Raw genomic sequence first — 27639 nt, 5'->3', positions numbered from 1 at the left:
ACCAACAACTTCGGCTCTGTTTAGTGGGCTTCCCTGGTGGCTCAGTGGTAAAGAACTCGCTTGCCGATGCAGGAGATGCAGGTTCGATCCCTGGGTCAGAAAGATCCCTTGAAGAAGGAAATGGCAGCCCACTCCAGTGTTCTTGCCTGGTGAATCCCATGGACAGAGGAGCCTGGCAGGCTACAGTCTATGGGGTCACAAAGAGTCACACGACTTAGCAACTGAACAACAGCAACAAGCGTATTTGAGGGCCAGCCTGGGTACCATCCCGCCCACCCCCAGGCTGTGACCTTCTACTCAGTCACAGCCCCTGACGAGTCATGGGACCATTGTGCCTGAATCCTCTTTTGCTGACGCACACAGCCTCAAGAGTCCCACATGCGTTCATTTTTAAGGCTCTGCCCTGTCTAAGAAAGGGGCTTTCCCCATCAGCCTGCAGCTGGGGGAGGATTTCAGAGCCTCCCTCTGCTCCTCAGCCTCCAGGGAGGCTCCAGACAGGCTTCCTCTTCACACACTGGAAGGTTCCACCTTCCCCATTGTCTGCTGGCTTCCAAAACTGGGAAGAAAGATAAAATCTGTGACTCACTTGGTTCCAGAAATGACAAGAGGATGAGTTTAGGTTAAAACTAATCCAGTAGGCAAAGCTTCCTGAACGTTTGAAGCAAACTCATGAAGGAAATGCATTCATTCTGATTGGAACTAATCTTTAGTTGCTCCTGGGGCCTACAGAGAAAAATCTCTAAATCCACAGGTTCCCCATTTATGTAGCTCATTTATGCGGGAGGTCACTTGGGGACGCATGAATTACGGTTCCTATTTTTAAAAGTGGGGTTGTACCAATGGAGAGGGGAATTTGGGAACTGTTTCAATGGCTTTGGTGGCGCTGTCATTCAAATATCAGCTCACCTTAGTGTGCCTGGGAGCTGTGATTGATTTTGGCCACATTTTATTGCTGGAGACACTTGAGGTAGAAAGATCTAAATGAAAAAGTAGAAAGAGTTTTGGTTAATAAAGACCAGGAGGTACCTGAAGTAGAGTTTCTGAATTTCTAGGCTCTGGGTGCCTCACCCACCTGCATCATCTGTCCTTCTCACCAGCATGTCCTCCCCGAAGGACGGAGGGCTGTACGGGATACATTGACTAGGTGTACCTGGCTCAAACCACGGACCACTTCTTCCCATTTCTCCCTGTAGGGGCGCTTGAGCTGGAAATTAGAGAAACAGGATTCTCTTCCTGGTCTGGGCCAGTAGAATCCAACCCACTTTCAGTTCTGAGTGGAAACAAAACAGGAATGAGTAAAGGGTCTCTTGGTTGCAGCTTTCACGATGGACCCAGAAAAAGAGGAGGAAGAGAGGATGCCCCTCCCAGACCCCAAACAGTGTGTGTGTGTAAAACGGGAAAAGGCGCTCTTTGGGCATAGGTAGTCCCCAGACATGGCTTATAATGGAGGAAAGTCACCCTTCTTCTAGGTGAATGGCAGCCCCAGCCAAACCCCTGGTTAGGAATCTCTGTGCGGAGAAACACAACCCTGTTTGGAACCCAGAAGCTGGGGGATCGCCGCCTCTTTTCATGTTCACGCTTCTCTGTATCTCCCTCTCCTTTCCCCCCATCAGCCTAGGATTTCTGATGCTGAGCCTTGGTTGTCAGGCTCTGGGGAGTCTGCCCCTCCTATCCCCACCAGAAACAGGAAGACTGGGATCCCTCAGGAAAGACCCCGTGCTGACACTGCTCGGGGTCTGGGGGGACTTGAGAATGTGACCCCTGAACCTCCAGGGGCTATGGGAGTTTCCCCCTCATGGCCAGAAAGGGTTGGACTGGAGGCGTCTCCAGTGTGCAGCGAGGGAGGGGTCTGGGCACCCTCCGTGTCCTGGGTGTGGTTAGGGGTCCCCAGGGGCTCAAAGAAAGGTCCCACCTTGACCCGTACTCACAGCCTTTCCCCTCACGCCTTTTTCGCAGAAGCAAGTGATCAGGGAAGTCGGGATGGCAAGACTCTGACTGCCATGAGGTATGCGGACAGCTGGAAGCTGCACGAGAGTGGCACGGCCTGTGGGGAGTACCCCAGATGGCTGCAGAGCCCTCCAGACTGCACTGGGCCAGAGGCCCGGCTCCCGGGGGAGGGGAGAGGGCCAGAGAGGGGCCCCTGGGCGGGATGCTTCTGATGGCTGTTCTCTGTGTTTTGAGCAAGTTTTTCTCTATGCTCCCCACCCTACCCGCCTCCCCATCCCAAGTGTCCCAAGTAGGGGCCCCCTCATTCTGAAAGGGCCCTTGCTGCCCTCCCCAAAGAACCTCTAATACTCAGAAAAGCTTATTAGTCCCCATGAACCCACAAAATGAGGTTTCTCCAGACATAGTGCCCTCCATACAAGTCACGTTATACGTCAGTCACATGGCTAATCCCCTAAGAGGTGGGAAGCTTGAATTTCAGAATGGTTATATGATTTATCGAAGGTCCCACAACCAGCGAGTGGGTGAAGCTGGACTCGCCCCTCAGGCTGTCTGTCTGGGGCAGACCATGGGCGCCCTCCTGCGGGAACGCATGCAGTCAAGGCCCCCGGGTGTAGGCAGCTGCGCGTGGACTTCTTGGCTTCAGGACAGCCAATGCTTCTGTCAGATCCTCTGGGTCCCATGTGAGTGGATTTCTGATTGTTGGGTGTGAATAGCAGAAGTGTGGACAAGGAACAGCCCCCACGCTGCGGGTGAATAGGAAACGGTGCTGTGTGAGCCAGAGGCTCCGAGAAATGGAGACCTAGCCCCGGGCTCCTCTGTGGGCGTCGTCACGGTAAGGGCTCCCATCAGGAGCCGCCCATCTGTCAGGATTCCCTCTGAAGGTCAGGCTGTTGGGCCTCGCTCCCTCAGGGACCCCTCTGTTCCCCAATCTCAGGACCCCAGTCGAGGCTTTCCTCACCGATCACCATCACGTCTGCCCTCAGTCTCTCCAGGTTGTTACCTCGGTGTCAAATGTGGGAACGCCCTCCGGTGGCTCACATTTCCCTTGCTCTGGGCTCTGAGGGGCCCCTGCCCCTCTCTCACCTGTGAAAACCCTGGCTCCTGAAGACCCTCCTCAGGTCAGCCTCCCCCGGAGCTGCAGGGGTGAAGAGCTGCCCCCTTAGAGTCCTGAGGCCAGCTGAGAGGTGCCGCCCGCCCACTCCCAGCCATCTCTACGGAGGGGGGCCTTGGTGACTCCCTGGGGTTGGGGGGGTGGGGCAGTCAGTGCAGGACCCAGGCTGCACCCAGGACCTCATTTCCTCATTTGCACGTCAATGACACGCTTTTCTCTCCCTCCCCACTTGGTATTTGGGTGTTAGATGCGTCAGTGGAGAGACTCCGCAGAGCAATTAAACGGGAGTATTGAGCCGGAGAGAAAATCTTGTGTATTTGACTCAGAGATTTAAGCAACCACCTTTCAGTATTGACTGAAAAATTGGCCTTCCAGCTGCCCCTGCTGGCAGGCTCTTCTGGCATCCCTTCAGACCCCGTTAATGTGTTTTTTTCAAATTTCAGTTTGCTTCAACTTGTCTCCAAGCTGATTCTCCCGACGATTATTATAATGGGTTCCAGGCTGACCCTTATACGGTGCTCAGGCAGGGAGCCCGGGCTCCCCCATAAATCATGGGCTGAGGGTGTCCACTCGCCAAGTTCAGGGCAGGTTAAGTCAGCTCCGAGGACTTCTTACACCAGTTCCTAATTGTCCTGGAGACATGAGTGCTGAAGCTCTCTCTCCTGACTGAGCTCTTAGTAGTCCGCCTGCAGGGGACTCTGCCTTCACATTTAACATGCTCCTTCCCGACGGGAAGAACTTTCCACCATACACAAACCCTCCACCCTCCATGGGTAATTCTTGGATGGGTTTGTGGTCCCTTAATCGTCAGGGTCTTTGTCCCTGGCTTTACAGAGTCTTGAGAACACAAGGGTCTTTGCCAGACCTGTCCCACGAACTGAGGTCCAACTGCTTTGGAGCAGGCTGACAGACCTGGGCCCTTATTCTTGGCTCCAAAGCTTTTCAGCAGCTGTTCTGAGGCCTTCATAAGCACGGCTGTCACCTTCTCCTGACCCCTTCTGCTTGGGGGCTGATGAAGAGGCATGGTTATTTTTAACCTCGGGCTTTCTAGACATTGAGCTGTTAACTCAGCAATGTTCTAAAGAAGGAAGATCCTGGGAGGTGTAAGTGACCCGGCTTTCTGGGTCAGGGCTAGCCCGTAAAGTCGCTGGTTGTCAGCTTTGGTGTCACAGATGGGGATGCAGCGTCAGAGCTGGGGGTGTGGGGAGGCTGTAGGGGGCCATCAGAGTCACTTGTGGTTGACAATGTAGGTGGCAGAGCCTCATGCCGAGGGTCTTCGCAGGTCCAGAGCAGGGTGTATCCCACCCTGGTTTCTCTGTCATCTCCCCAGGGCAGTCGGATGAGCTGCCAGGCTTCAGAACCACTGTCACAGTGGCGAGAGCATTAGCCCCTAATCAGAATTCCCAGGTCTGCTCCCAGTAACTAGCTGGGTGGCTCTGGGCCACCCTTTTTGCTTCATTTTTCTCATCTGGAGAGCAGGGGTGATAGAACGCCTGCTTTAAGAGGTTGAGGTCGCTTTGAGGAACATGTGAGATGCTGTGCATCATCTGAAAGCTGTAAAGGGCTGAAAAATAAAAAGGTCAAGGATGCCAATTCTTCATCACTTAGGGACTCTACTGTTGAGAGTCCTTTCACTTAACAAATAGGTGAGTCTTGGCACAAAACTCAAGAAGACTGGTTTGCCATACACAGGGAGCTTTAGATCAGCAGGTGTAGCAGAGCCCCAAGGAAGTCAGGACCACTGCCCAGTGTGAGGTGTTACAGGGCCAACAGCAAGTACAGGAGAGGCTGAGGCACACTGAGGACTTGAGAGCCTCTTGGGGAGGTGCAGACTTCCCTGGTGGCGAGATGGCAAACAATCTGCCTGCAATGCAAGAGACCCAGGTTCGATCCCTGGGGTAGAAAGATCCCCTGGAGAAGGTAATGGTGACCCACTCCAGTATTCTTGCCTGGAGAATTCCATGGACAGAGGAGCCTGGTGGGCTAGAGTCCACGGGGTCGCAAAGAGTCTGATACAACTGAGTGACTAACACAACAATGACAACATAGGGAAGGTGCAGGTGACGGCAGGAAAGGGCTGAGCAAGGATGGGGCCTCTGTTCTGATCCCTGGGGAATGCAGGGGCTTCTGGAAGCTGGAGATGTCATTCCTCCAGGGCATGGTCTCTTTTGCTCATGGACAGACTTAGGAAGCAGGCAGGTGGGCAATCCTAGATTGGCAACACCTGCCCTAAACGTGGAAGCTCCATCAAGCCCTTTTTATGAATGGGATAAAATTCCCTCACCGATGGTATCTCCTTCCACAAATATTCCCAGAACCCATGGCTCCTTTCTCTGTTCATACCTACGAACATTATGGTGTGGTCCGCTTGCCTTTTCCTCAGAGCAGGTCAGTCTCCTGGAACATTAACCCTGATGGAACCAAGGGGGAGGAGATGACATGCCCCCCCACACATGGAGACCCTGGAAAGTAAAAGCCAGGGTGGGAGGAACCAGTTAGACGGGAAGGCCAGCAAGCATCCCTGTGCTGGGAAGGACCAGGACTGGGTCCTGGGGAGACCCGATGGCGTCTGACTTCAGGCTCAAGCCAAACCCCCTCCCCTCAGTGGGGGAAAATCAGGATTGAAACCAAGATGTGGTTTCCCATATCTGATTCTGTCTAGGAAGTTAGATGCATAAATGCAGACAAGGAATTGTTCTCATTGCAAATGTTAAGAATCCCTTCTTGTGACCCCAAGATAGTCATATCCTTTATGACTCGCAGAGCCCTGCCTGTAACAACCAGGCAATGACCCAAATCCCGTGTATACTCCCCCAAGGCAGTGGCAGTCCCCCAAACTCCCCCTCAATATCACTTCCGCACCGCCCTCCCCAGCCAAGCCCACGTTTGACAACACGGCTCGTGTGATGGTTGTTTTCGTAACAGGAAGGTTTCTTCTGCTACCACTCTTTCCATTTAATCCATTCTTAATCTACATTGAAATGGGTTTCTGTGCTGCCTTTAATTACTTATGAGGCCATGTTGGTTTGCTCAACTAAGGCTATTTGTTTATTCATTTACATTATGGAAGGAATATTTAACCATTATCTTTTATAACTAGAAAGTGCAGCTAAAACAAAAGAAGAAAACAAAAGCTTCTCTAATTCCATCACCCAGAGAGACTATTGTTACAATTTTGGTGGCTATTTTCCCAGACTTGAGTGCATGAGGGTATGTGTATATGTGTGTACATATATACTTTTTCTTACAGTCCTGGGATTATCACACAGAGACTGTTTTGTAAATTGGCAGGCCATGAATTTCTTTCCTTTGAACACCTAAACATTTCAAAACATTTCGAATTTTGTATGTATATAAAAAAATAATGTGCTCGAAATGGTGCACTTATTTTTGCTCCCTGATGCTACACACCAAAAGCTACATTTCCTTTATATCCAATTGAAACCCCAATTATCTTGTCCTTCTGCCGATCTGTACCACTTCTGTGGTGACCTTGACATTCCGTGAATCCTGAAGTTGCCTCTGAGTTTTCCAAGGACTCACCTAGTTCATTTAGGTTTGGTATTTAGATTAGAAGATGTACATTGTAATTCTCAATTAGAACACGAAATTAATCAGGATGCTGCATTTCCTAGCTGTGCACAAGAATGTGCATTCAACTGTAGCAACGTGAGGGTCCTACAAGGCAGTCCTCGAGGGCTATGAGCAATGGTTTCATGGGAACAAAGGATGATGGGTGAGCATTTATCTCAAGTAAACAAGGAAATTCTTCCACCATCCGGGCTGTGGAATTGGATTTGGGTAAAATGTCAAATACATATGTGTAGAGATTCCAAGAGTCTTGCAATTCTGTGCTGACCAATTCTCCTTCAACACTGTCAGGCAGCATCACTCAGGTTGGGCCTGTTTAGCTTTCAATAGGCAGTCTCAGCTCTTTCCCCAACACAGTCCTAGGTTGTCATCTTGGTCTAATGATCAAGGAACTTTTCCTCCAGGGGAGAAAGGAAGAGGGGAAAACAGGTTTCATAGGCAGGGAAATGGCAGCAGAAATGGAAGAGGAGGAGAGGACCACAGTTAAGACATAAGCAAGAAAATGAGACACGTCCAAGTACGACGAGAGAAAACTGCTGTGGACGCAAGAAAAGGAAATCAGAAGTGAAAAGCTAAGTTGTACATTTTTTTTTGATAAGAGAAATTAGGTGTTGCATAAAGGGAAGATTAAGAGGTCTGTAAATGTTATTTCCTAGTGCTGAGTTTACTTCCAAGATTATCTGTGAGAGGTTAAGTCATAAAATAGATTTTTCATCATGTTTACAAAAGAAGTCTTGGTGCCATCTCGATGCTGGAGCACCTTAGACACAGAGCCTGAAGTGCTGATAGGGAAAGAGACAGTTTTTCTTTACTGTATTCCCTCTTTTTTAAGAACAAAACAAAACTCCAGCTCCTTCTTGTTTTTATCAGGGTAACCACTACTTTGGGTATAATGACAAAGACACAGAATACATTCTGTGATCGCAGTACTGCTGTGTGGAGATTTACTCTCGCCGGTTCTCATAACATTTCCATGGGTTGAGTAGGAGACGATGTATGGTCTAGGATCCCATTACAGGGGAGGCACAGGGAGAAACTAGATGGGGAGGGTCCAGCCTTTCCTGGTGCTGATGGGCAACCTGGAGGCTGTGCTACACTTACTAGGGAAAAAAACAAAACACTACAATTTCTGTCTGTAATCAGTTCCTTTTTTTCCTTTATTTGCGATGATGCCCAAACAAAACCAGACTCAGCTTTTTCAAACACACTGTCCTTAACATTTATCCTGAATGTTTCCCTTTTTGAAAAATTCAATTCCTTTTTAAATCATACTTGGGCTTACATGTCAAAGAAAAACAATACTGCAATCAACTCTGTAATTCAAAGTGAAAGGGATAAAGGCTATGTGGAATAATAAAACTAGCAGAGAATTAGCAAAAACAAAGCAAAAATCCCACGCCATATTGGAATAATTTATTTCCAAAGACCATAAAATCCTGCTGAGCAGGAGTCAGTCTTTTGCATGTGTGTGTGTGTGTGTGTGGTTGGGGGGTGGAGTGTGGAGTGGGCTGTACCACAATGCTCAAACGAACCTGTAGTTTATGACATCGTCACCTAGCCAGCTCTGGTCTCAAGCCATACCTTATACTATGCTGAGTTTGAGGGGTTTATAGACCTTATCAGGTTAGCCCCGGCTTCTGCAGGAGTTAAATACTCCATATGAATCATCACTCAGAGTTGCCCCAGTGACATGGTTCTAGATCTGCCAAGTTCTCACCTTATCCTGAGTCTGAGTGAGCCTGGGGATGGGTCCAGTCACCCGCATTTTTCCACGTGTGTGTCATCACTTACATTCATTAACGACTGGTCCATTAGCAAATGGAACTTGCCGTCTGATTTCTCTGTGCTGAAAATTGCCCATAGCTTTTAGAATCTAAAAACAGAGGTAATAACCGATCCAGGTTGAGGAGGAAGGGAGACACTGACAGCCCCCAGTGGTGAAGGAAGTCATTCATTCATCTGAGGATAAAAGGCTGGAGACAGAAGCCCCACCTGCATTTCCTGATTTCTAGACTATTAGAACCTCAAATCAAGTACAGGAGCCCCTCTGAACTTGGATGTCTCTAGAACAATGATGAGTGTGAAAAGAGAGAGAGAGAGAAGTGGAAATGATGGACGACTTTAAAATCTTCAATGCGGACGTTTCCCAATGAAATTGCAGGGCAAGCAGGAGATGCGTCTCCACCCAGCCTGCTGGTCTCCATTCCTTCTGAGTCCTGCTCCCTCCCCCTCTTTGCTGAGGCTCACAGTCCTAGGTTCTTTTCCAGTACCTCCTCCATGGGCTCCCCACACTTCAAAAAAAGAATTGGCATCTTCGAGTTTGTGCTCTGTGTGGGGCATGATGTACTCACTTCATAGAAGGTATCTGATTGAATTACCACAACGACTGTGGGAGGAGGCTATAACTGCTGCTGTTGTTCAGCTGTGCACTTGGGTTTGACTCTTTGTGACCCCGTGGACTGCAGCACACCAGGCTTCCCTGTCCTTCACTGTCTCCCATAGTTTGCTCAAACTCATGTCCATCGAGTTGGTGATGCCATCCAACCATCTCATCCTCCCTCATCCCCTTCTCTTCCTGCCATCAATCTTTCCCAGCGTCAGGGTCTTTTCCAGTGAGTCAGCTCTTTGCATCAGGTCGCCAAAGTATTGGAGCTTCAGCTTCAGCATTTCCCTACCTTTCAGATGAGGACGAACGAGGCCCGGAGAGGGTAGTGATGAGCAGTGGCAGCCATGGCTCTGAACCCTGTGCGTGGTGATGCCCAGGCCTTGTGTAGACAGTCATGGGGCAGCAGGTCTGGAGGCTTGGGGCTCTTATGAGAGCTGTGCACGAGTCAGGATTTGCTGCTGCTGCTGCTAAGTCACTTCAGTCGTGTCCGACTCTGTGTGACCCCACAGACGGCAGCCCACCAGGCTCCCCTGTCCCTGGGATTGTCCAGGCAAGAACACTGGAGTGGGTTGCCATTTCCTTCTCCCAGGATTTGCTAAGTGGCCAACAAAGTGATACAGGTTAGAGCAATAATTGAGCAACAAGGCTGAGGTCTGAATGGACATTTCTGGCCTCACTGGGAAGATGTTCTCGGCCGCAGGAGGTGGTATGGTAACCCCACGGTGCCCACACTGTACCCCAGGGCCAGGCGCAGACAGAACCCCCCTGACCGGGGATCGGTCTGGGGCCAACTGTTCAGCTTACTGCTCTGTCTTGTTTCAGCTTCTGACTGGTCAACACCCAAAGGGAGTCCAGTGGAGGGACGGGAACCCGAGGAGGCAGCAGCCAGACCGCGGCCTTCAGCACAGACAGAGACACGCGGCCTTCCCAGTGGGCCGCTGCCGTCTGGCCTCTGTGCTTTGTTGTGACAGCGAAACATGAACCCCTCAGCTTCATTTTCCCCCTGCTCGGTTTAATGGTGACAAAGAAAAGGAACTTCATCTCTCAGCCCAAGACTTCTTAAACTGTGTCTCTTTCTCATTGTCCCTCGGAGAATAAAGGTCTAGAAATGAAACACGATCCTGACAAGTTTGGAAAAATATGCTTTCACAGTCTCGGTTCAAAGCCAGCCCTGTCACTTGGAGACTTCAGGCCGCGTTTGTTCTCTCGGAGGAGAACAAACGGCTCTCATCACGGTGGTTCCACCGAGTCCTGGCCTCGGAGCCGTCTTGAGAGGACGCCCTGGCCTCGGAGCCGGCTGTGGGCACGCTCTTGTTCTAAGTGATGGCGGGAGCGGGGAGGATGGGGAAGGAGCCTGGCCTCTGCTGTTGATAAATCACCCCACAACACAACCGGGATGTGAAAGGCACTCAGCCAGGGGTTGTGAAAGGAAATCACTTTCATTCCCAGCCCTGGGAATTATATGAAGCCATGGAATAAAAGCTGCCTTCCCCAGAGGTTTTTATGAACGTAAAAGGGAGGAGAAAATGTGAAAATCACCAGAAGGGCAGAGTGAGGAAAGAGGGGGAAATGAGGCAGAGTGCGGCCGGCCCACCAGGTCCCTTGTCCCTCTTCAGACTCGTTTCCTCTGCTGCTTCTAGCTGCAGCGTGGGGACGCCTGGGTGGTGGTGAGCGCTGGACACGCTCTCGGAGGCCTGGGGTGCGGGAGGCTGAGAAGTGGTCCAGGGGTCTCTGCATCTGCCCTTGGTTTTGGTGAAAAGACAAGTATTTTTTAACCCACATGAAGGGCACCAGAATTTTGCGATTTATTCTTGCCAGGACCTTACTTGTCCCCAGAGGCATTAACTGTCTTCCGGGAGGGCAGACTTGACTTCTGTGGCCGCCAATCCTGGGAGCAGGAGGGGAAGAGAAGGTGGCAAGAGCTGAATTCCTTGCTCTGCTGTCCTTCTAGATGACAGCGGTATCATGTTTCTAGAAATAGGGGGTGCAGCCTGTAGTTCACAGCGAGTCAGGATTAGACTGAATGCAGCTTTGAGAGATGTGGGTTCTTGTCCAGACTCTGCTGCTGGATGTCTTGGTACCTCAATTTCACCACCTGTAAAATGGGGTTAGTGGCAGCTGCTCCACTGAGCTCACAGTGAACTGCAAGAGCACAAAGCTGCCCTTGATATTCACAACAACAGTAACTACTAACATGTTATAGACCTTCGATCAAATGCTAGGCACTGGCCTTGCACGTATGTGACTCGTTACTTCTGCTCTTGGCAACAACCCCATAAGCAGCCAGGGTTTCTAGTCCCTGACTGACAGATGAGGAAGTCAACTCCGGGAGACTCAGTAGCCCACAGTGCTGGCACTGGCTGAGTGGGACACATTCCAGTGTTACTATAAGGTCAAAAAGGCAGAATAGCCAGGATGTGGACCCTGGAGCCGGGTAGAGCCCAGTTTGAATCCTTGCTCTACCATTTGGCAGTTGCATGTGTTGGGGGAAAGTTGCTTAACATCTCTGTGCCTGAAGGTTCCATCTGTAAAATGGGAGTAATCAGAGGACCTGCATTGTAGGGGTGTCATGAGGATTAATGACATATCCACAAAGCACTTAAAGTTACTGACATTTAGTTACCCCTCTGTAAATGTTATTTTCAAAATGTTCCTCCCGTTGACTGGTCTTCTTGCTCAAGTAGGGCCAAGGAGAGCGGATCCACCTTGTGATTCCTGTGACTTTCCCTGTGTGCTTTTTTTTCAAAATCCTTCAGCCCAGTTGTGAGGGAGAGAAACCTGCCTAGAACTAGGAACATGGTTAGGTGGTAGCACTGCCTGAGAGATGAAGGGCAAAACGGTTGCTTGGTTGAGTAGTGGTTTTTTGTTTTGTTTTTGGAAGGAGCAAAGCTGGAGCCTGCGGCCCCAGCTCCCAGCTGGCAGCTCGCTTTGCCCCCTTGGCCCAGACAGACTATGCCAGTTTACTGCTCAGCTCCACCGAAGGCTGCCAGAAATGGCAAAGCAGGTGTCCCAGCCCTGGCTGAAAATGGGGTGGATTTTGTTCCATGTTTATTATGATCAAGGTAATCTTCTCCAGCTGTAACCGAGTGACTACAGCCTGCATTTGGCCTCTCCTGGAGCCCACTATTTATTCTTCGGAGTGAACACTGGTGGAGACAAACTTCGGGTGCCCAGGAAACCTCGCCAGGCTGACTGTGAGCACCTGCCACTCCCAGGGGAGCATTCTTTCTGGGTTGGAGCCCTTGGTGCCAGGCTGGGGGTGTGTGCACACTTGCTCAGAGGGCACACTAGATTAGCTGGCGGGATGCCTGCACCCACTGGCCCCTGCCAGGGCTGTGTGGGCACCAACAGCTGGTGGCCCGCCTCGTGGCCAGCAGTCCGAGGTCTGGTTGTCACTGCAGGTAAGACTGCTGTTTATGAGCAGCGAATGCTCTGCTCAGCCGGGGAGGTGGAGTGACTCTGGAGGCCCCCCTCCCACACCCACAACCTGTGAAAGGTTCCTTTTCCCCAGTAACCCTGTCTGGTTTTCCAGCCCCTTTCCCAGGATGCCATGGACTGGAATCCCAGGTCTCTGATCCAGCTCTCCTCGACCTCGTCCAGCAGGTCAAGGACTATTACAAAGTCTGGCCTCCAGCCCTCAGAGAGAGGTGGATATGAGGGCATGGCAACCCATTCTGGTCTTCATGCCATGGACAGAGGAGCCTGGCCAGTGGGCTACAGTCCAGAGAGTCGCAAAGAGTTGGATACAATTGAAGTGACTTTGCAAAAATTTGAAAACACCATCCACTGTCCTTCCCAAGGGAGCACACAGCTTAATCCCACCGCTTTTAAACCCACCTCCAGCCTCTTACACACCACGCCCCTGTGGACAAGTTGGTGGGTGTGTGCAGAGGGGCTAACAATGTGCCAGGGGTCTCTTCCACCTCCCACGACTTGGCGTGGCTGTCCCCTCTGTGGACATCTGAGCCTGCCTTTCCGAAGCCCCGGCCTGGCCAGGGAGCTGGCACCTCACCCTCCTCTGGGCTCTGACCAGTTTATTCTTCAGTGCAACCCAACCACCACCACCGCACCCCCCGCCCTCTCTTCTTTTTTCATCCCTTCTTCTTTTCCAACTTTCCTTCAGCTTGAGTTGTATGTGAGAGAAAGAAGGCGAATCGTGTGCCTGGCTGAGGCGTGAGATCATTTTTCTCTCCTCTTAGCACGCTCACTGTCTGCTGGTCGGGGTTACTGGAAGAGGGCGGGAAAGATCCGTTTCCACAGAGAGCCATCTGGCTCCACCAGACTCACGCTGATGCTAATCTGCTGGTTTCTTTTTCTTTAGTCTTTTCTTTTTTTGTTGTTGTTCCCAAGGCACACTTCATCTGCAGCTGTAAACTCAGACCTGGTCCATCTGAAGGCGAGCATTCATCTGGTGTGCATTTGTTATGGCATCAGGCCCCCCCACCCACCCCCGCACCCCTGTCCCCTTGTAGGTGTCGGGACATCACTGTGATCATTGGTGGGTCTATGCGGTAGTAACGTCAGGGCTGTACTTTCAAATGGAAATCAGGCAATTACGCTGCACACACAGAATTCTGACAGATACAGGGGTTTTACACCACTGGCTGTGTCATGGGGACAAAGGCAGCCCGCGCTCCCAGGGGATGGTTAAATAAACAGAATATGTTTCAAGAGCGCAGAGAAATCCAGGAATAATTAACTGCATGATGAGAGTTCATGGATCCCGTGGCGGTTTAACTTCAAAATGTGATAATGATATGTCAACGAACCACTTAACTCATCCTTGTAAAGGCGCCATCAGCCCACCCGTCACATGTGCAATTGAAACAGAGGAGCTGCTCTGCACATCTGTTTTCCAGCTTCCAAGTGCAAAGCCTTGCAGTATTTTCTCTTGTTTGGCTTCCCGTGTACAGAGGGCTGTAGTGGGCTTAAGGAGAAGAGGGGCTGGTCGTGGCCTGGCGTCTACCTGATGGAGTAGCTTCTGGTCAATGGGCAGCGTTAAACACAGGCACTTATGCAGGAAACTATGGTGGTAACATCATCGTGGTGGCTGCTGGGCCAGCAATTGTTACTGCTGGGCACCAGTACGATCCTGTGTGTGTGAGGTAGGTCCACGATTACCCACATTTTACAGATGGGGAAATGGGCACAGAGTTAAGAACTGGGCTTCACTTCTGGCCCTGCCCGACTCTGGTCTTAGCTCTTGGCCAGTGGTTTGTACCTTCCTAACACATCAATAACACACAATAGCTCGTGCACCCTTAGAAAGCACCTACATCACATGCATAGAGTTGGAGTGACTCACTCCAGTATTCTTTCTTGGAGAATCCTAGGGACAGAGGAGCCTGGTGGACTACAGTCCGTGGGGTTGGAAAGAGTCGGACATGACAGAGTGACTAACACACACACATACACACACAGGAGAGACCTAAAAAAAAAAGACGTTGAATTTTCCCCCTAAAATATCCAGCTGTTTAAACAAATGGTTAGTTTGGAGCCTGAAACATGCAGTAAGATTTACTGCTCAATGTGTCCCAGACTGGATTGGAATCAACCATATTACCAAAAAGTCAGGTGTCCCCAAATCCTAGCTGCTCTTCAGTGTCCTGGAGGAAAAAACTCCAAGCAGGCTTTGGTCTGAGGCTCTGGACTTCACAGCCTGTGAGTTCCCCCAACTACGTCATGACCTTGGACTAGGCTAGGCTGATGCCAACGGGAACTGAGAAAAAGGAAGGACATTTTATCTTCTATAAAAGGCATCTTGTAAACTAAGCATAAGATAAAATAAATAAAATAGGTTTACGTGGGAATCTCTAATGCTTTCTCAGATCAACAAATGCCAATGAGGTCCCATGATAGAATATATCAATCAAATAAAGCAGGGCATGTCCAGAAACGTCCACTAGTTTGCCAGCGACTAATAAACACCAGTCCAATCGTGACTTGTTTTACCTTATTCACGGGTAGAAAAACTTTTAAGGAGATCCGAAATCATTTAGGGCATTAGCTTCGTCAGGAAAAAATTTCCGCTTACAGAAAAGCTAGTTTGACTTTCTTCATCTCTATTGAACACATTTGTTTGGAAATACTCTTATAAACTTGCATTGCAGGAATGAAAAACATCATTAAAGTATCTTCTTCAATAAAGGCCTGAATTTAAAAGGGTTGAAAACATGACTGACAAGCAAAAAGGAGACCAAAGTCACAAATTATTCAAGAAATGGACCTCTCAGGAGCTCAACAAAGCAAGGAGAATATCATCTTGTGGGTGGAACAGGCCAGGCTGAACCACCCCCATCACAGGAAGGCCTGATGAGCACTAGCAAACTAAAAAGAAAAAAATCAGAGCAAAGAAAATGGGAAAACCAATTAAAAATCAGGAACTTCAAAAATTTTAAATCAAGAAGTAAATCAAGAGGCTGCCTCAAAATATATTGTCATAACTAATGTGATTCAACTGGCTAACGTCTGTGATTAATTATTAGTGTATCCTTCCACAAAGAAAACTGTCATTATAAGTTTTTCACACATCAAGAAGTTTTTTTAAATTAAGCATTTGACCAAAAGCACTATCAGTTTACAGAGAAGCCTCTAACACTTTCTCAGGTTCAACAAGTACCATTTTGAAAGGTCAAGACGCCCAAATTTCCAGGGATAATTACTTGAACCTGAATAGTCTATGAATTTGCCTGCGATTAATGAGCATCAGAAATTTACACACATGCATAAAATCATTAGTCAGTTTAGCTTCCCAAATATCAAAACACATTTAGAAAACCATTCAAAATTTGTGGCCATCAACTGATGATAGAAAACAATTCAAAACCCTCTGATTAAAAAGGAATTGGTTTTACCTTTCCTTCTCTTTAACACACTAGAAAATATTATAATCTTGTGATTGTGACTATTTCAAAGTGATTGTGATTGCCAAAATCAGAATTGGTTTTGACCCAGCTCTTCCAAAAAATGTGTGTGTGTATTTATGTATTAAGCAAACTCTCAGGTAACGTATGTATGGTGACTCTATGTATGTGCATATTCTATTACCACATCTTTTTGGCTGTGCTGGGTCTTAATTGCAGCATGTGGGATCTAGTTCCCTGACCAGGGATTGAACCCAGGCTCCCTGCTTTGGGAGCGTGGAGTCCTAGCCACCAGACCACCAGGAAGTCCCCACCTTAGCATCTTAAGAGAAGTAAAGCAAATTGCTGGCCAATGAAAGTACCGACAAATCAGTACTTGCCTGCAACAGTGCAGGAAAGCTTTCCATTAACCATCCTAATAAAAACATATCAAACTTCTTCACACGTGATCATGGGCAATGTGAACTTTGAAAAACCATGCCCTTTATTGAAAGAAATAAAATGAGACGGGGCAGACCACATAAAAACCAAATGTGGGATTTTTCAGATTTCAGTCTTCGTACCCTGGAGGAAATCTATTTAGACTGAGCCACGGTTACTCATGGAAGTGTCACAGTTCTCAGCTGGACCAGGGTGGAGAAACGGTTGGAAACCTCTGATTTAGATCAAATGTCAATAGTGGTCATCGTTAGGAACAAGAATTATGGGTGACTTTGTTTTTCTCCTTTATGTGTTTGAGTTTTCCAAATGATAATGTAATGGGCTTTCAGTGAGATACTGAAGTGAGGGGGAGTGGAGCCAGGCCACCAGATTTGGATTCTGGTTCTGCTGCTCATTGACGCTCAGTTTTCTCTCTGAAGAATGGCAACCATCACGCTGCCTACATCAGAAAGTTATGATCATTAGCAAGATAATGCTAGCAAGATAATGCTAACACAGGGCCATGCACATTAACTATGCCATAAAGTTAACTTTTTCAAAACAATCGTGTCCAGCCCGTCTGTATGGTTTCTTACAAAAACAGGAAAAAAGTAGAAATCTTGTCTCACTGATGAAGACTGTTATTTTCATGTGCCACATTGCCTGATTTCCAGGTATAAGTGAGGACTCCCTCCAGTTCCTTCTCCGATACGCTTCCCTGTGTTTTTAACTTGTAACACTCAAAGCAACCTGAAACTCATTTCTTTATATACTGGAATCAGCCATCATGTTGATGTTAAGTTACCAATTGTTTTTAACAAATGGCTTGTGAAACTGTGAATATTTAACGAATGGCTTTCGTGAGCCAGCACACCACTAGCTATCTTCCACTTTGACAATGTTAACATTTTAAATTGCACTTTAAAGGATAGTTTGGGGTTGACAATGAAGGACAAGGGTCATAACCTCAGGCCACTGCAAGTATGACAGTTTGTAGGCAATATTACCAGCTGTAACTAGCCATAACTGATGCACTATTTTCTGAGTTGATTTTAATTATCAACTCAGAGGTAACTAAAAGAGAAGGTAACTGAAAGAGAAGATTCCTTGAAAATATCTAGGATTATAAAACAAGTAGGCCCGGATGTTACTTTCCCATGTAGCTCCAGCGTTGTAAGGAGCAAGGTTGAGCAGCTTTGGATTTAAGATCCGAGTATTTTATTTGTCAATTCACTTCAAAAGTCGAAATAATATAGAGGGTGTATATTACGAGGTCTCTCTTCTATCTCCATTCCTGCGCATCCATTGTTCTCTTTATTTTATTTCTTTAACAGAAGTAAACACAGAGGCATTTGTATTCCCCACCACTTCCTGTGTTACTAAAAAGATACTATTTACGCTGTTCTCCACTTAGCTTTTTTCACTCACCAACAAAACCCAGAGTGTCTCCATGTTGGTATATAGAGGATTTATAACTGCATATGCTTTCCTAGGTGGCTCAGTGAGTAAGGATGCATTTGCAGGAGATGCTGAAGATGCGCGTTCGATCCCTGGGTCTGGAAGATCCCCTGGAGGAGGGCATGGCTACCCACTCCAGCATTCTTGCCTGCAGAATTCCATGGACGAAGGAGCCCGGGGGCTACAGTCCTGCAGTCGCAAAGAGTTGGACTCTGAAGTGACTTAGCAGGCATGCATGATTTCATCATGTGGCATGTTAAAGATGGCCCCCAATTGTTTGTCTCACTGATAGGTGAATTCTTGAATATGTGGTGGCCTTAGTGACTTCTTTGGCCAACAGAATACAGTGCAAGTGAGGCTGTTTGTAGGTCAGGAGTGAAGAAGCTGTCTGTTCTTGCCTCCCGTCACTTGAGTCAGGAGTCCCCGGGGAGAAGTCTGATGCCCCTGAAACCTGCATGCTGTGAGGCAGCCCAAGCTAGCCATGTGGAGGGACCTTGAACAGAGATGCTTGGCTGGTCCCCAGCTAGTTCAGCCATGCTGGCTCACACCTCAGACAGGGCAGGGAAAACTGGAGAACTCATGATTCCAGCTCAACTACCAGCTGTTCTCCATGAGAATTCCTAAGTGAGATTTCCCAGCTGAGCCCCATCAACCCCATGGGGCTGAAAGAAGACACTGTTGTTCTAACTTCTATATTTTGAGGTCTTTGTCACATAGCGGTTGGTAAACTGAGTACAATATGCAGGTACATGTGATTTATTTAATTAACCCCTCATCGATGAAATAAAAGACTGGCAACAACCTGAATGTTCAACTGAAGATGTAATGGTTAATCTTGTTGCCTGTATATCTTTTTATGCTGTTGCAAGTATGTAATTTCCCAGAGCTGAAACTGAGTCAAAAAATGCATTTGCAATCTGCTTTATTTCTGTTCATTTAGTGTCCGTTTCCTTGCCCATTTTTCTATTGGCTTTTTCTTTTACGTCTCAGTTTCTAGAAAATCACTTCTGTGTGATATGATGCATGTATTTTTTTCCCACTTGTCTTTGAACTTTATGTTGATTTTTGCAATAAAGAATTTTGTCTTCCAAATTTCTGTTACTTTTAGTATTTAATCTTTGATCCACTTGGAATTTGTTCTTATGCATACCTGTAGTTACAAAATTATCTTGGTAGTATTATACACAGGGACATTTAATTTAGGGAGATTTGACATCTTTATGAAATTCACTCCTTTTATTCAAGAATATGGTGTACCTCTGCATTTGTTTAAGTCTGCTTTTGTATCTTTCAGGATCAATTTAAAAAGCTTTTTTCATATAGATCTGGAACATTTTGGCAACCCATGCCAGTACTCTTGCCTGGAAAATTCCATGGACAGGGGAGCCTGGTGGGCTACAGTCCGTGGGGTCGCAGGGCTGGACAAGACTCAGCACACATACTGGAACACTTCTTAGCTTTAGTCTCAGTTACTTTAACTTCTTTTGTTCCTTACTGTAAGTATAAAAAAGTCTTTTCTTGGGTTACATCTTCTAACAAGTTGTTTAAATGCATGAAAGCCTTTGAAAATTGTATATTGATTTTCTATTAAGCCACCTTGCTGAAGTCTTTTTATAATTTTCTTCAGATGATCCCTTTGAGTTATCCAAGTATAAAAATTATGATTACTTTTCAATTTTTATATGCCTAATTTCTCTCTTTGCTAACTGTTTATAACATTTAAATCTTACTCCTGACTTTAATAGGAATGCTATTGGTATTTCTCCTTTAAACACGCTGACTCTCAATTTTGTTTGTGTTAGGGAAGAACACATCTGTTCCTAATTGCTGAATTTACATCAATAATTGACACTGAATTTCACTTTTAAGCATCTAAAGAGATTAGTACATATTTTTCTTTGATCATTAATATGGTGAATTCATATAACTAGACTTCCTAATACTGAACTGAAACAGAGCAGGGCCCTGTGGTCCTTCCCTGTCTACTTCCGCTATGTCCTCAGCCTGCCTTTTGTCTGTGGAAAAAATTTAGCCAAAGAATCAAGTTTAATCAGAGAAGTAAGAAAATGCAGAAATAAAGAGAAGCGGTCAAACAGGACAAAAGAGTTTAGTCAGTAAGTGAAGTCAAGGACCTTCCTTCTCGAGGGCTAGAGCGAATATTCTGAGCCACTATGAGCTGTCTTGTGGAGACTGAAACCCCTACCAGATGGAAGAAGTTAACGACACGGATGGCCAGGCTGGAGCCGAGACAGACGCTGTCACAATTCTAAGAATTAGCCTCAAGGAAATGGGAACGAACCAACCCCGCAACTGTACTTAAAACAATCACCGCGACACTGGTCAGACCGCTGATGACTGCGAGAGCTGACTGCTGCTTCTGCATGGAGCCCCCTCCCTTAGTTCTGTCTCTATGGGGGGGAGTCAGCCCTTGACCAGGAGTTCCCCACCCCACCCCCTCACCCCAACTGGTCACCAGCCTCCGAAATAAAGCAAACTTTCCTTTCCACCAACCTTGCTTCTTTTTTAGCTTGTGAGTGGCGAGCAGCCCGACCCCACTTTTGGTAACAGAACTACCTTTGCACTGACAAAAACCCCCACTTTATCACATTGCATTAATTCTTTAGAGTTGCTGGAGTCTATTTGGTAATTAAAAAAAAATTTTTTTTATCATTTGGCAGGCAGGGCACCCAAGGCATGTGGGATCCTAGTTTCCCAACCAGGGACCGAACTTAGGCCCCTGCATTGGGAGCATGGTGTCTTAACCACTGGACCGCCAGGGAAGTCTCACGTTTGGAAATATTTTGATCATATTTTTGCATCAGTTTAAGTTTTTTTTTCAATTGTACACATTACCAGGTTTTTATATCACTATTATGCCTACCTTTTGTGTCCTATTTAATAAATCTTTTCTATGCTCATATCCATTTCATTTTGCTTGGTTTTTCTCATTTTGATTCTCTAAGTTCCTTACTTAAACTTTTCTTTTTGTCTCTTTTTCCTTCCAGTTCACCCTTGTTTCTTTTCCTCCCATTTCTACCCTGGACCCTGCCAGTTCACACACTGTCTCGTCTTGTTATCACTACCAATAGACTTGTGTCTGTGTTTTGTGCCCAGCTTTTGTAGCGGTAACTGCTTCATTAAATATTTTACATTTGTAGTAAAATATTTTACGGTGTTTTCATTGGCTCTCTGGCAATATTTTATCTGCCATTTACTTTTCCTGATCTTTTCTGGTTTTATATCTTTGAAATAAGCTGGATTTGTTCTTTTTGATGTCTCACCTTTGAGGCAGGTGAGTTTTTCTTGAACCAGAAATTTGCAGATCACCTCCTAGCCTAGTAGGAATTGTCGTTATGAACCAAGGCCTTATGCTGGCTATAGATACTAATATCTTCTCCCCAGCCAGTGAAGATAAGCAGCTATGGGGTTTTTCAAAAAGCATCTTTTTTGTTTTTGTTTTTTCCTAATGTATTTCAAATTGGAGGATAATTGCTTTGCAATGTTATGTTGGTTTACTCTACAACAACGTGAACCAGCTGTAAGTATCCATACATTCCCTCCCTCTTGAACCTCCCACCCACACCCCTGTCCCATACACCCCGATCTTCCTCAACCTCCCTTCCCCCAGCCCCTCGGTGGCCGAGCACCAGGCTGAACGCCCTGTTCTATGCAGTGGTTTCGCACTAGCTGCTTCACACACGGCAGTGAATATGCGGCGATGCTGTTTGTCCCGCTCTCTCCTTCACCTGCTGTGTCCACAAGTCTGCTTGTTCCCTATGTCAAAAAAGCATCCATCCTTTCCCCCGCTGCATCTAAGCAGGGCGTTCCCTGCGAATGTGCGATTTTTAAAACCCCATCACCTCTACTCTACACAACCAAACTGAGTCCAGGGGAGTTTCTGCTGCCTGCTTGTGCGTGCCCCTCTGCTGTAAACAGGAGGCTGATTTTGTCCCTCACCTCTTTTACAAAGCCGTTTTGCTGACTGCTCCTGATACCTGCGGCCAGGCATTCGCCTCTCCTCGCCCTCCTAACTGCTCCACGCTTCTTCTAGCCCATCCACCTGCTTTGTTTTTTTAACTCCCTCCTACTTTTTCCTGAAAATGGAAACTTAATCTTCATTTCTTGTTTTCCTTTTGCTTTTTACAACTTCAAAGAAGAAAGACAGCTCCCCTCCTTCATCTTAAACCAGAAAACTACATAGATCTTAATCTTGCAAACTCTGGCATGAAAAGCCTCAAGGCCTGAAGCAGCTAACTCTCAACATCTTTTAAAGAAAAAGAAAAGGACAGAGGATTCATCTGTCCAGGGTATATAGACATCTTGAAGCCTCAGGTAGATTTGTTGCTGAGCCAGGTTCATTTCCCTGTTGCCCAGCAAACCAAAACGCCGAGATGCTGAGGCCTGCAGCAGAGAGGCTGGAGAAGGAAATGGCAGCCCACTCCAGTGTTCTTGCCTGGAGAATCCCCAGGACGGGGGAGCCGGGTGGGGTGCTGTCTATGGGGTCGCACAGAGTCGGACACGACTGAAGCGACATAGCAGCAGCAGCAGAGAAGCAACTGAGAAAAGAGGTCTCCAATTTGACTGTCAAAGGCTCAGGGCGCAGAGACTTATGGGATAAAGAATAAAGAAGCTGGGCGGTCTAGGGCATGGGGAGCTTGAGACAAGGTGATTGGTAAAAGGTGGGGAACTGCAACTAAGCTACACATTCCACAAGTTCAAAAATGTAGGCACTTGGAGTGACCTGAACGTGGGGTTCTTGGCCCTCTGACGTCAAAAGGTCACCTAGAGGACACTCGCATATGCCCTGTTGGAGAGTTGGTGGTCCCAACCAGTCTTAACTGGCTTGGCTCCAACTAGACACAGGTGAAGCCAAGTTTCTGGAAGACAACTCTTGGGCAAACCTTGTTTAGGCGCCACACTTCTTGGAGGACATGCAAGTCTTGTAGCAACAATTAAAACCACCTTGATGGATGAAAACGGGTTACAGGTGAAATGGATTAACTGATGATTACACAGTTTCAGGGTTAAAATATTTAGGGTATTTTCTTATCCTTTGGACCTCATTTTTCCAGTGAGGGGAAGGGCTCTCTAAAAACTTCAGACAGGATGGACAACCCAAGGTTTAACAGCAAGACACGAATCTTGAGCGGTGGAGTCTAGGCTCCAGGCTACTTGGATGCGGGAGCAGCTTGGGGCTCTGAAGTGGAAAGCAGAGAACTTAACTTGTGGAGAGAAGTTACTAGGACCTGGCTCTGGGCTAGGAGCTTTAGATATGTTCCTGGGAGCACATATTGTTTCCAGCTCCATTTTAGAGGCATGATAACAGGGGCACAAGGGGTTAGAGAACTTATTTACAATGGCAGAACCAGGATTGAAATGGCCAAATGTTCTTCCCAGAGCAACCCTCACAGGTGTGTAAACCCTGTAAAGACATGCATGGGCTGAGGGAACATTCTCAGGCTCCAGGACCCTTGCTTCCTGCCTTCCTTCTCATCTCCATGGCAGTTATTTAAAAACCAGGCCTTTTCATACTTTAAATATGTACTGACTTAGCTTCTAATCCCAAATGCAACCAAAATAACAAGATCCCCTCTGCTCCTGGTTCCTTGATGAGTAGATCCAGACTGTGTTAAGGTGAACGGGTTCTGGTTATTCAGGCCGGTGCTCTGGAAACTGTGCTCTAAACAATACGGTAATCGAGTGAAGTCAGGCAGAGAAGGAGAAATATTGTATGACATCCCTTATATGTGGACTCTAAAAAAAAAGGGTAGAAATGAGCTTATTTACAAAATAGATACAGATTCATAGGCTTAGAGAACCAACTTATGGTTGCCGGAGGGGAAGGATGGAGGAAGGGATAGTTAGGGAGTTTGATGGACATGTACACACTGTTGTATTTAAAATGGATAGCCAACAAGGACTTACTGTACAGCACATGGAACTCTGCTCAGTGTTATATGGCAGCCTGGATGGGAGGGGCGTTTGGGGAGGACTGGATACGTGTTACGTGTATATGCATGGCTGAGTCCCTTCGCTGTTCACCTGAAACTATCACAGCGTTGTTAACTGGCTATATCCCCATACCAAATAAAAAGTTAAAAAAATAAACAACAGGGTGTTCATTTACAAACACTTTACCAAATTATTTAGACAAATCATCTGTTTAAAAACTAGACCAAATAGATACCTTTGAAGACACAAGGTATATTTTACCCAGATCATTTCTTAAAAAAGAATCCACAAACCTACTGGTGCTTTTGAACGTGTTAAAGGAAATAAGACACTGCTTTTTGACCACTTTTCATTTGTTCACTGATGAAATCAATGCAAGTAAGTTTGATATTTTTTTTTCTAAAAAAAGGTAAAAAATTCATTTCCTAAAAACACATTTACTTAGAAATTCATTTTACCTTATGAACTTCTTTGACCTTATAAACTTGTCAGCAGAGCAAACTGGGAGCCAGTTTCCTGCAGCTATAAACTCCAACAGTCTTTTTACAAGTCTTTATTCTCTGGAAATGTAAACGCTTGTGTTGAAAAGTATTCACTGGGGAGATAAATGAGCCACAAAATGATTAGTGCCTGCTCAATCATTTGTCACCTCTGCCCTCCTTGTTAAAATGTAAAAGCGACTGGAGGGCTTTGAAAGGTGAGCCTTTCTTAGCACCTGAGTAAATGAGGTCTCCTGACTTTGCTTCTGTCCCACCTGGGTTGCCTGGCCCCAGGGCCCCTGGACAGGCCATGACCTCCCAGGCCTCCTCAGTAGCCTTTTCGGACTCTTCCAGGGCAGAGGTCATGACCACAACCTACCTTGGCATTTCCACCTTTAGGCCACAGTATCCAGCAGAAGAAAATTGAAATCATATTCTGAAGGGATTTCCACTTTTCCATCTGAGCAAAGGGCAGGTGGGTGTACAGTAGGTGTGTGTGTGTGCTAAGTCACTTCAGTCATGTCCAACTCTGTGCAACCCTATGGACTGTAGCCCGCCAGGCTCCTCCACCTATGGGGATTCTCCAGGCAAGAATACCTGAGTGGGTTGCCATTCCTTTTTCAGGGGATCTTCCCAACCCAGGGATCGAACCTGTCTCAGGTTTCCTGCACTGGCAGGCGGGTTCTTTACCAATAGCGCCACCTACTGGAAGCCCACACAGTAGGTGCATTCACTGTTAATTCTCTCTGCTCCTGTGAGCCTGGCCTTAGGACATGCCTGCCTAAATCCAATCATTCCATCCCAGGTCTAGCTTCTCCATGGAGCCCTCCATCTTTTTATAGCTTCTCTCTTCTGTTCAAGAACCTACATTTCCATCCACTGACAAGCCAAACTCTTCTGCTGACTTTCAAGACCCCGGACAACCTTCCTCACCCAGTTTATTCCCCACTGGGTTCCCCAAGCAGCCCTGCTGGATGTTACAAAGAAGAGAGAAGTCACAGCTTTGCCGATTAGCACTGATGCATCTCAGAGTTGGCTGTCTTTCACAGAGAAGAGTGAAGGACTGGCAAGGGATGGGTTTACATTCACTGGACGAAAGCACTTTCTTGAGACAGTAAATGACATGTACACCCTCATCATGGACAATGAGCTCTTATCAAAAATTCAAAATAAAATTAATGAACTTCATTTCATAGGTCAGTGAAGCATGCATGGGCGGGGGAGGGGACAGCCATGAACCGTTAGAAACACCGTTCCCAGGAATGACTTTGTTCTGCACTGTCAAGATGTCCTTAGTTGTGACCCACTCTGGCACGGATCTGATTTTTACAGTTTTGAGCTCTCCTGCTTGCCCTAGCGGCTTCCCCCGGGTGCTATTGAGATAAAAGGACTTATTTCTCCCTCTGATCCCTGTGCCTGCCTGTTGGCTGTGAGCTAGAAGACCAGAAAACAGAAATTATAAGAAATCTTCCAAAAATAAGAATCGGTTGGCCCTGAGTGTGAGCCTGGACCTTGGGAAATGTGATTGTCAAGGTGGAGATAGGGGGGAGGCAGGAAAGAAAGGGGAGTGGAGGTATAAGGAGGGGCTGCCCACTAATTATACCCAGATCTCTAGGGCTGCAGCCAAGCATGTCTTTTTTAAAGGTTCCAGATGATTCCAAAGTTGCACTGAGCCCAATACCGAGTTTCACTCTGCCTGATCAAATTGGCTGACAATGTACAGACATGGTGAGGGATGGAGGGGACAGGGAAGCTGGAAACTGCTCCGGGGCGGGGGCGGGGGCGGGGCGGGGAGGCCGCAGGTCCTGGCCCAGGGTTCCCCCACCCCCATCACAAATAAAGAACATTCATCTTCATGAGAAAGACATTCTGACAGGCTTTGACGCTGCTAAATTTCCTGAACCATTTTTTATTCTTCCTTTTTCAGAAGTATGTACTTTCTTTGGGTCATTAGAATGTAGTCGATAACATATTTCTTAGTTCTTTTGAGAATTTCCATGGGACAGACTGAGCCCTTGGCTTCTGAGGTCATTTTTGTTTCAAAAAATAGGTAGTAAATCATTTGAAAAAGTGAAAGTATTTAGTCACTCAGTCGAGTCCGACTCTTTGAGACCCCATGTACTTAACTTTCCCCTAGGGAGCCTGCCAGGCTCCTCTGTCCATGGGATTCTCCAGGCAAGAATACTAGAGTGGATTGCCATTTCCTTCTCCAGGGATCTTCCCAACCCAGGGACGGAACCTGGGTCTCCGGCATTGCAGGCAGATTCTTTACTGTCTGAGCCACCGGGAAAGCCCAGTTCATCATCTATGAGGTGTCAGGTACTGTGCAGGGTTCTGGGTTACCATGGTGTGTTGAACAAAACCATTCTGACATTCGAATATTTGCTGTGCGGACTCACAGGAGTCCTGCAACTGTCCTCACAGCGGAGATTTATGCAGCGGTGTAAGGAGGACATAGAGCCGAGTTGCAAGCAAAAAGAACAGGCGGAGTGGGAGGAATCGGGTGCCGGCTTCCTCGGGCTTGTCTCCCCCGGAGAGGGGTCACTCGCTCCCCTGAGAGCGCACCCCACAGCCAAGTGCGGCCACGGGCGCGTGGTGACCGCTTGGGAGCCCACCGGAGACTCTGGGCTCAGGTCTTTATTGGGGGGCTGGGCACGTGGGCACCCCCTGGGCAGCACGTCCCCAAGTTCCGAGGCCTGGAAGGAAAGCAGGTGCTTCGTACACACCACAGAGCTGGAGGTCCGGCAGGTGGGATGGGGGACTTCAGTTCCCACCGGAGAGGAGAGTCATTTGGTTACCATCTGCTAGAGAAGGAAACTTGGGGCCAAAATATATTGCCACCTACCTCCAAGAACAGAGTTTCGGATTGTGCAAGGAGAGGGCAGAAAAGCTGGATTTTAACTCCACAACTGTGTATTAAACTATATGTTAGGCTCTTGACTCTTATCCGCATGGTCTGGCTTATCAAATAGATGAGTTCTATTGAGCGCCCCCTCTTGGAAGCCTGTGGTACATACATCCTGAATTCCACAACGGACTTCTGGAACTGGGTTTTTAGAGACGAGTGTGTGTGTGTGTGCTTAATTGCTCAGCCATGTCCGACACTTGCGACCCCATAGGCTGTAGCCTGCCAGGCTCTTCTGTCCATTGGATTTTCCAGGCCAAGAATATTGGAGTGGGTTGCCATTTCCTTCTCCAGGGGATCTTCCTGACCCAGCAATCGAACCCGGGTCTCCTACGTTGCAGGCAGACCCATTACGGACTGAGCTCTGAGGGAAGCCCCTGGAGGTGCGGATTTCCTACAAATACCACACAGCATCAGCTCCAGAAGTCTGGGAGTGTTGAAGGTCCCTGTGTGAAAGAAGTATATAAAAAATTACAGCGTACTTTCCAGAACCTACTTACCTGATGGAGGAAGACAATCACAAGCAA

At 47.3% G+C, this 27639-nt stretch overlaps 2 protein-coding genes across 3 annotated transcripts in view; one reads left to right on the top strand and one right to left on the bottom strand.

Annotated features, from left to right (window-relative positions):
• LOC138446500 (guanylate cyclase soluble subunit beta-2-like) overlaps nucleotides 1–10152 on the top strand; it is a 46999-nt gene extending 36847 nt beyond the window's left edge. Inside the window, 2 exon segments of the mRNA XM_069601397.1 lie at nucleotides 1957–2005; nucleotides 9858–10152. Coding sequence (XP_069457498.1) covers nucleotides 1957–2005; nucleotides 9858–9864 — 56 coding nt within the window. The 3' untranslated portion in view covers nucleotides 9865–10152.
• Nucleotides 7776–27639, bottom strand: part of RNASEH2B (ribonuclease H2 subunit B) — a 95174-nt gene continuing 75310 nt past the window's right edge. For both annotated transcript variants that reach the window (XR_011259367.2, XR_011259366.2), the window contains exon 11: nucleotides 7776–27558. The gene's annotated coding sequence lies outside the window, so the exon portion shown is untranslated. The remainder of the gene's footprint in view (nucleotides 27559–27639) is intronic.

Source organism: Ovis canadensis, chromosome 10, assembly GCF_042477335.2.
Source record: "Ovis canadensis isolate MfBH-ARS-UI-01 breed Bighorn chromosome 10, ARS-UI_OviCan_v2, whole genome shotgun sequence".
Taxonomy (NCBI): Eukaryota; Metazoa; Chordata; class Mammalia; order Artiodactyla; family Bovidae; genus Ovis; species Ovis canadensis.
The sequence above is the reverse complement of the archived record's forward strand: the minus strand, read 5'-3'. Positions and strand labels throughout refer to the sequence as shown.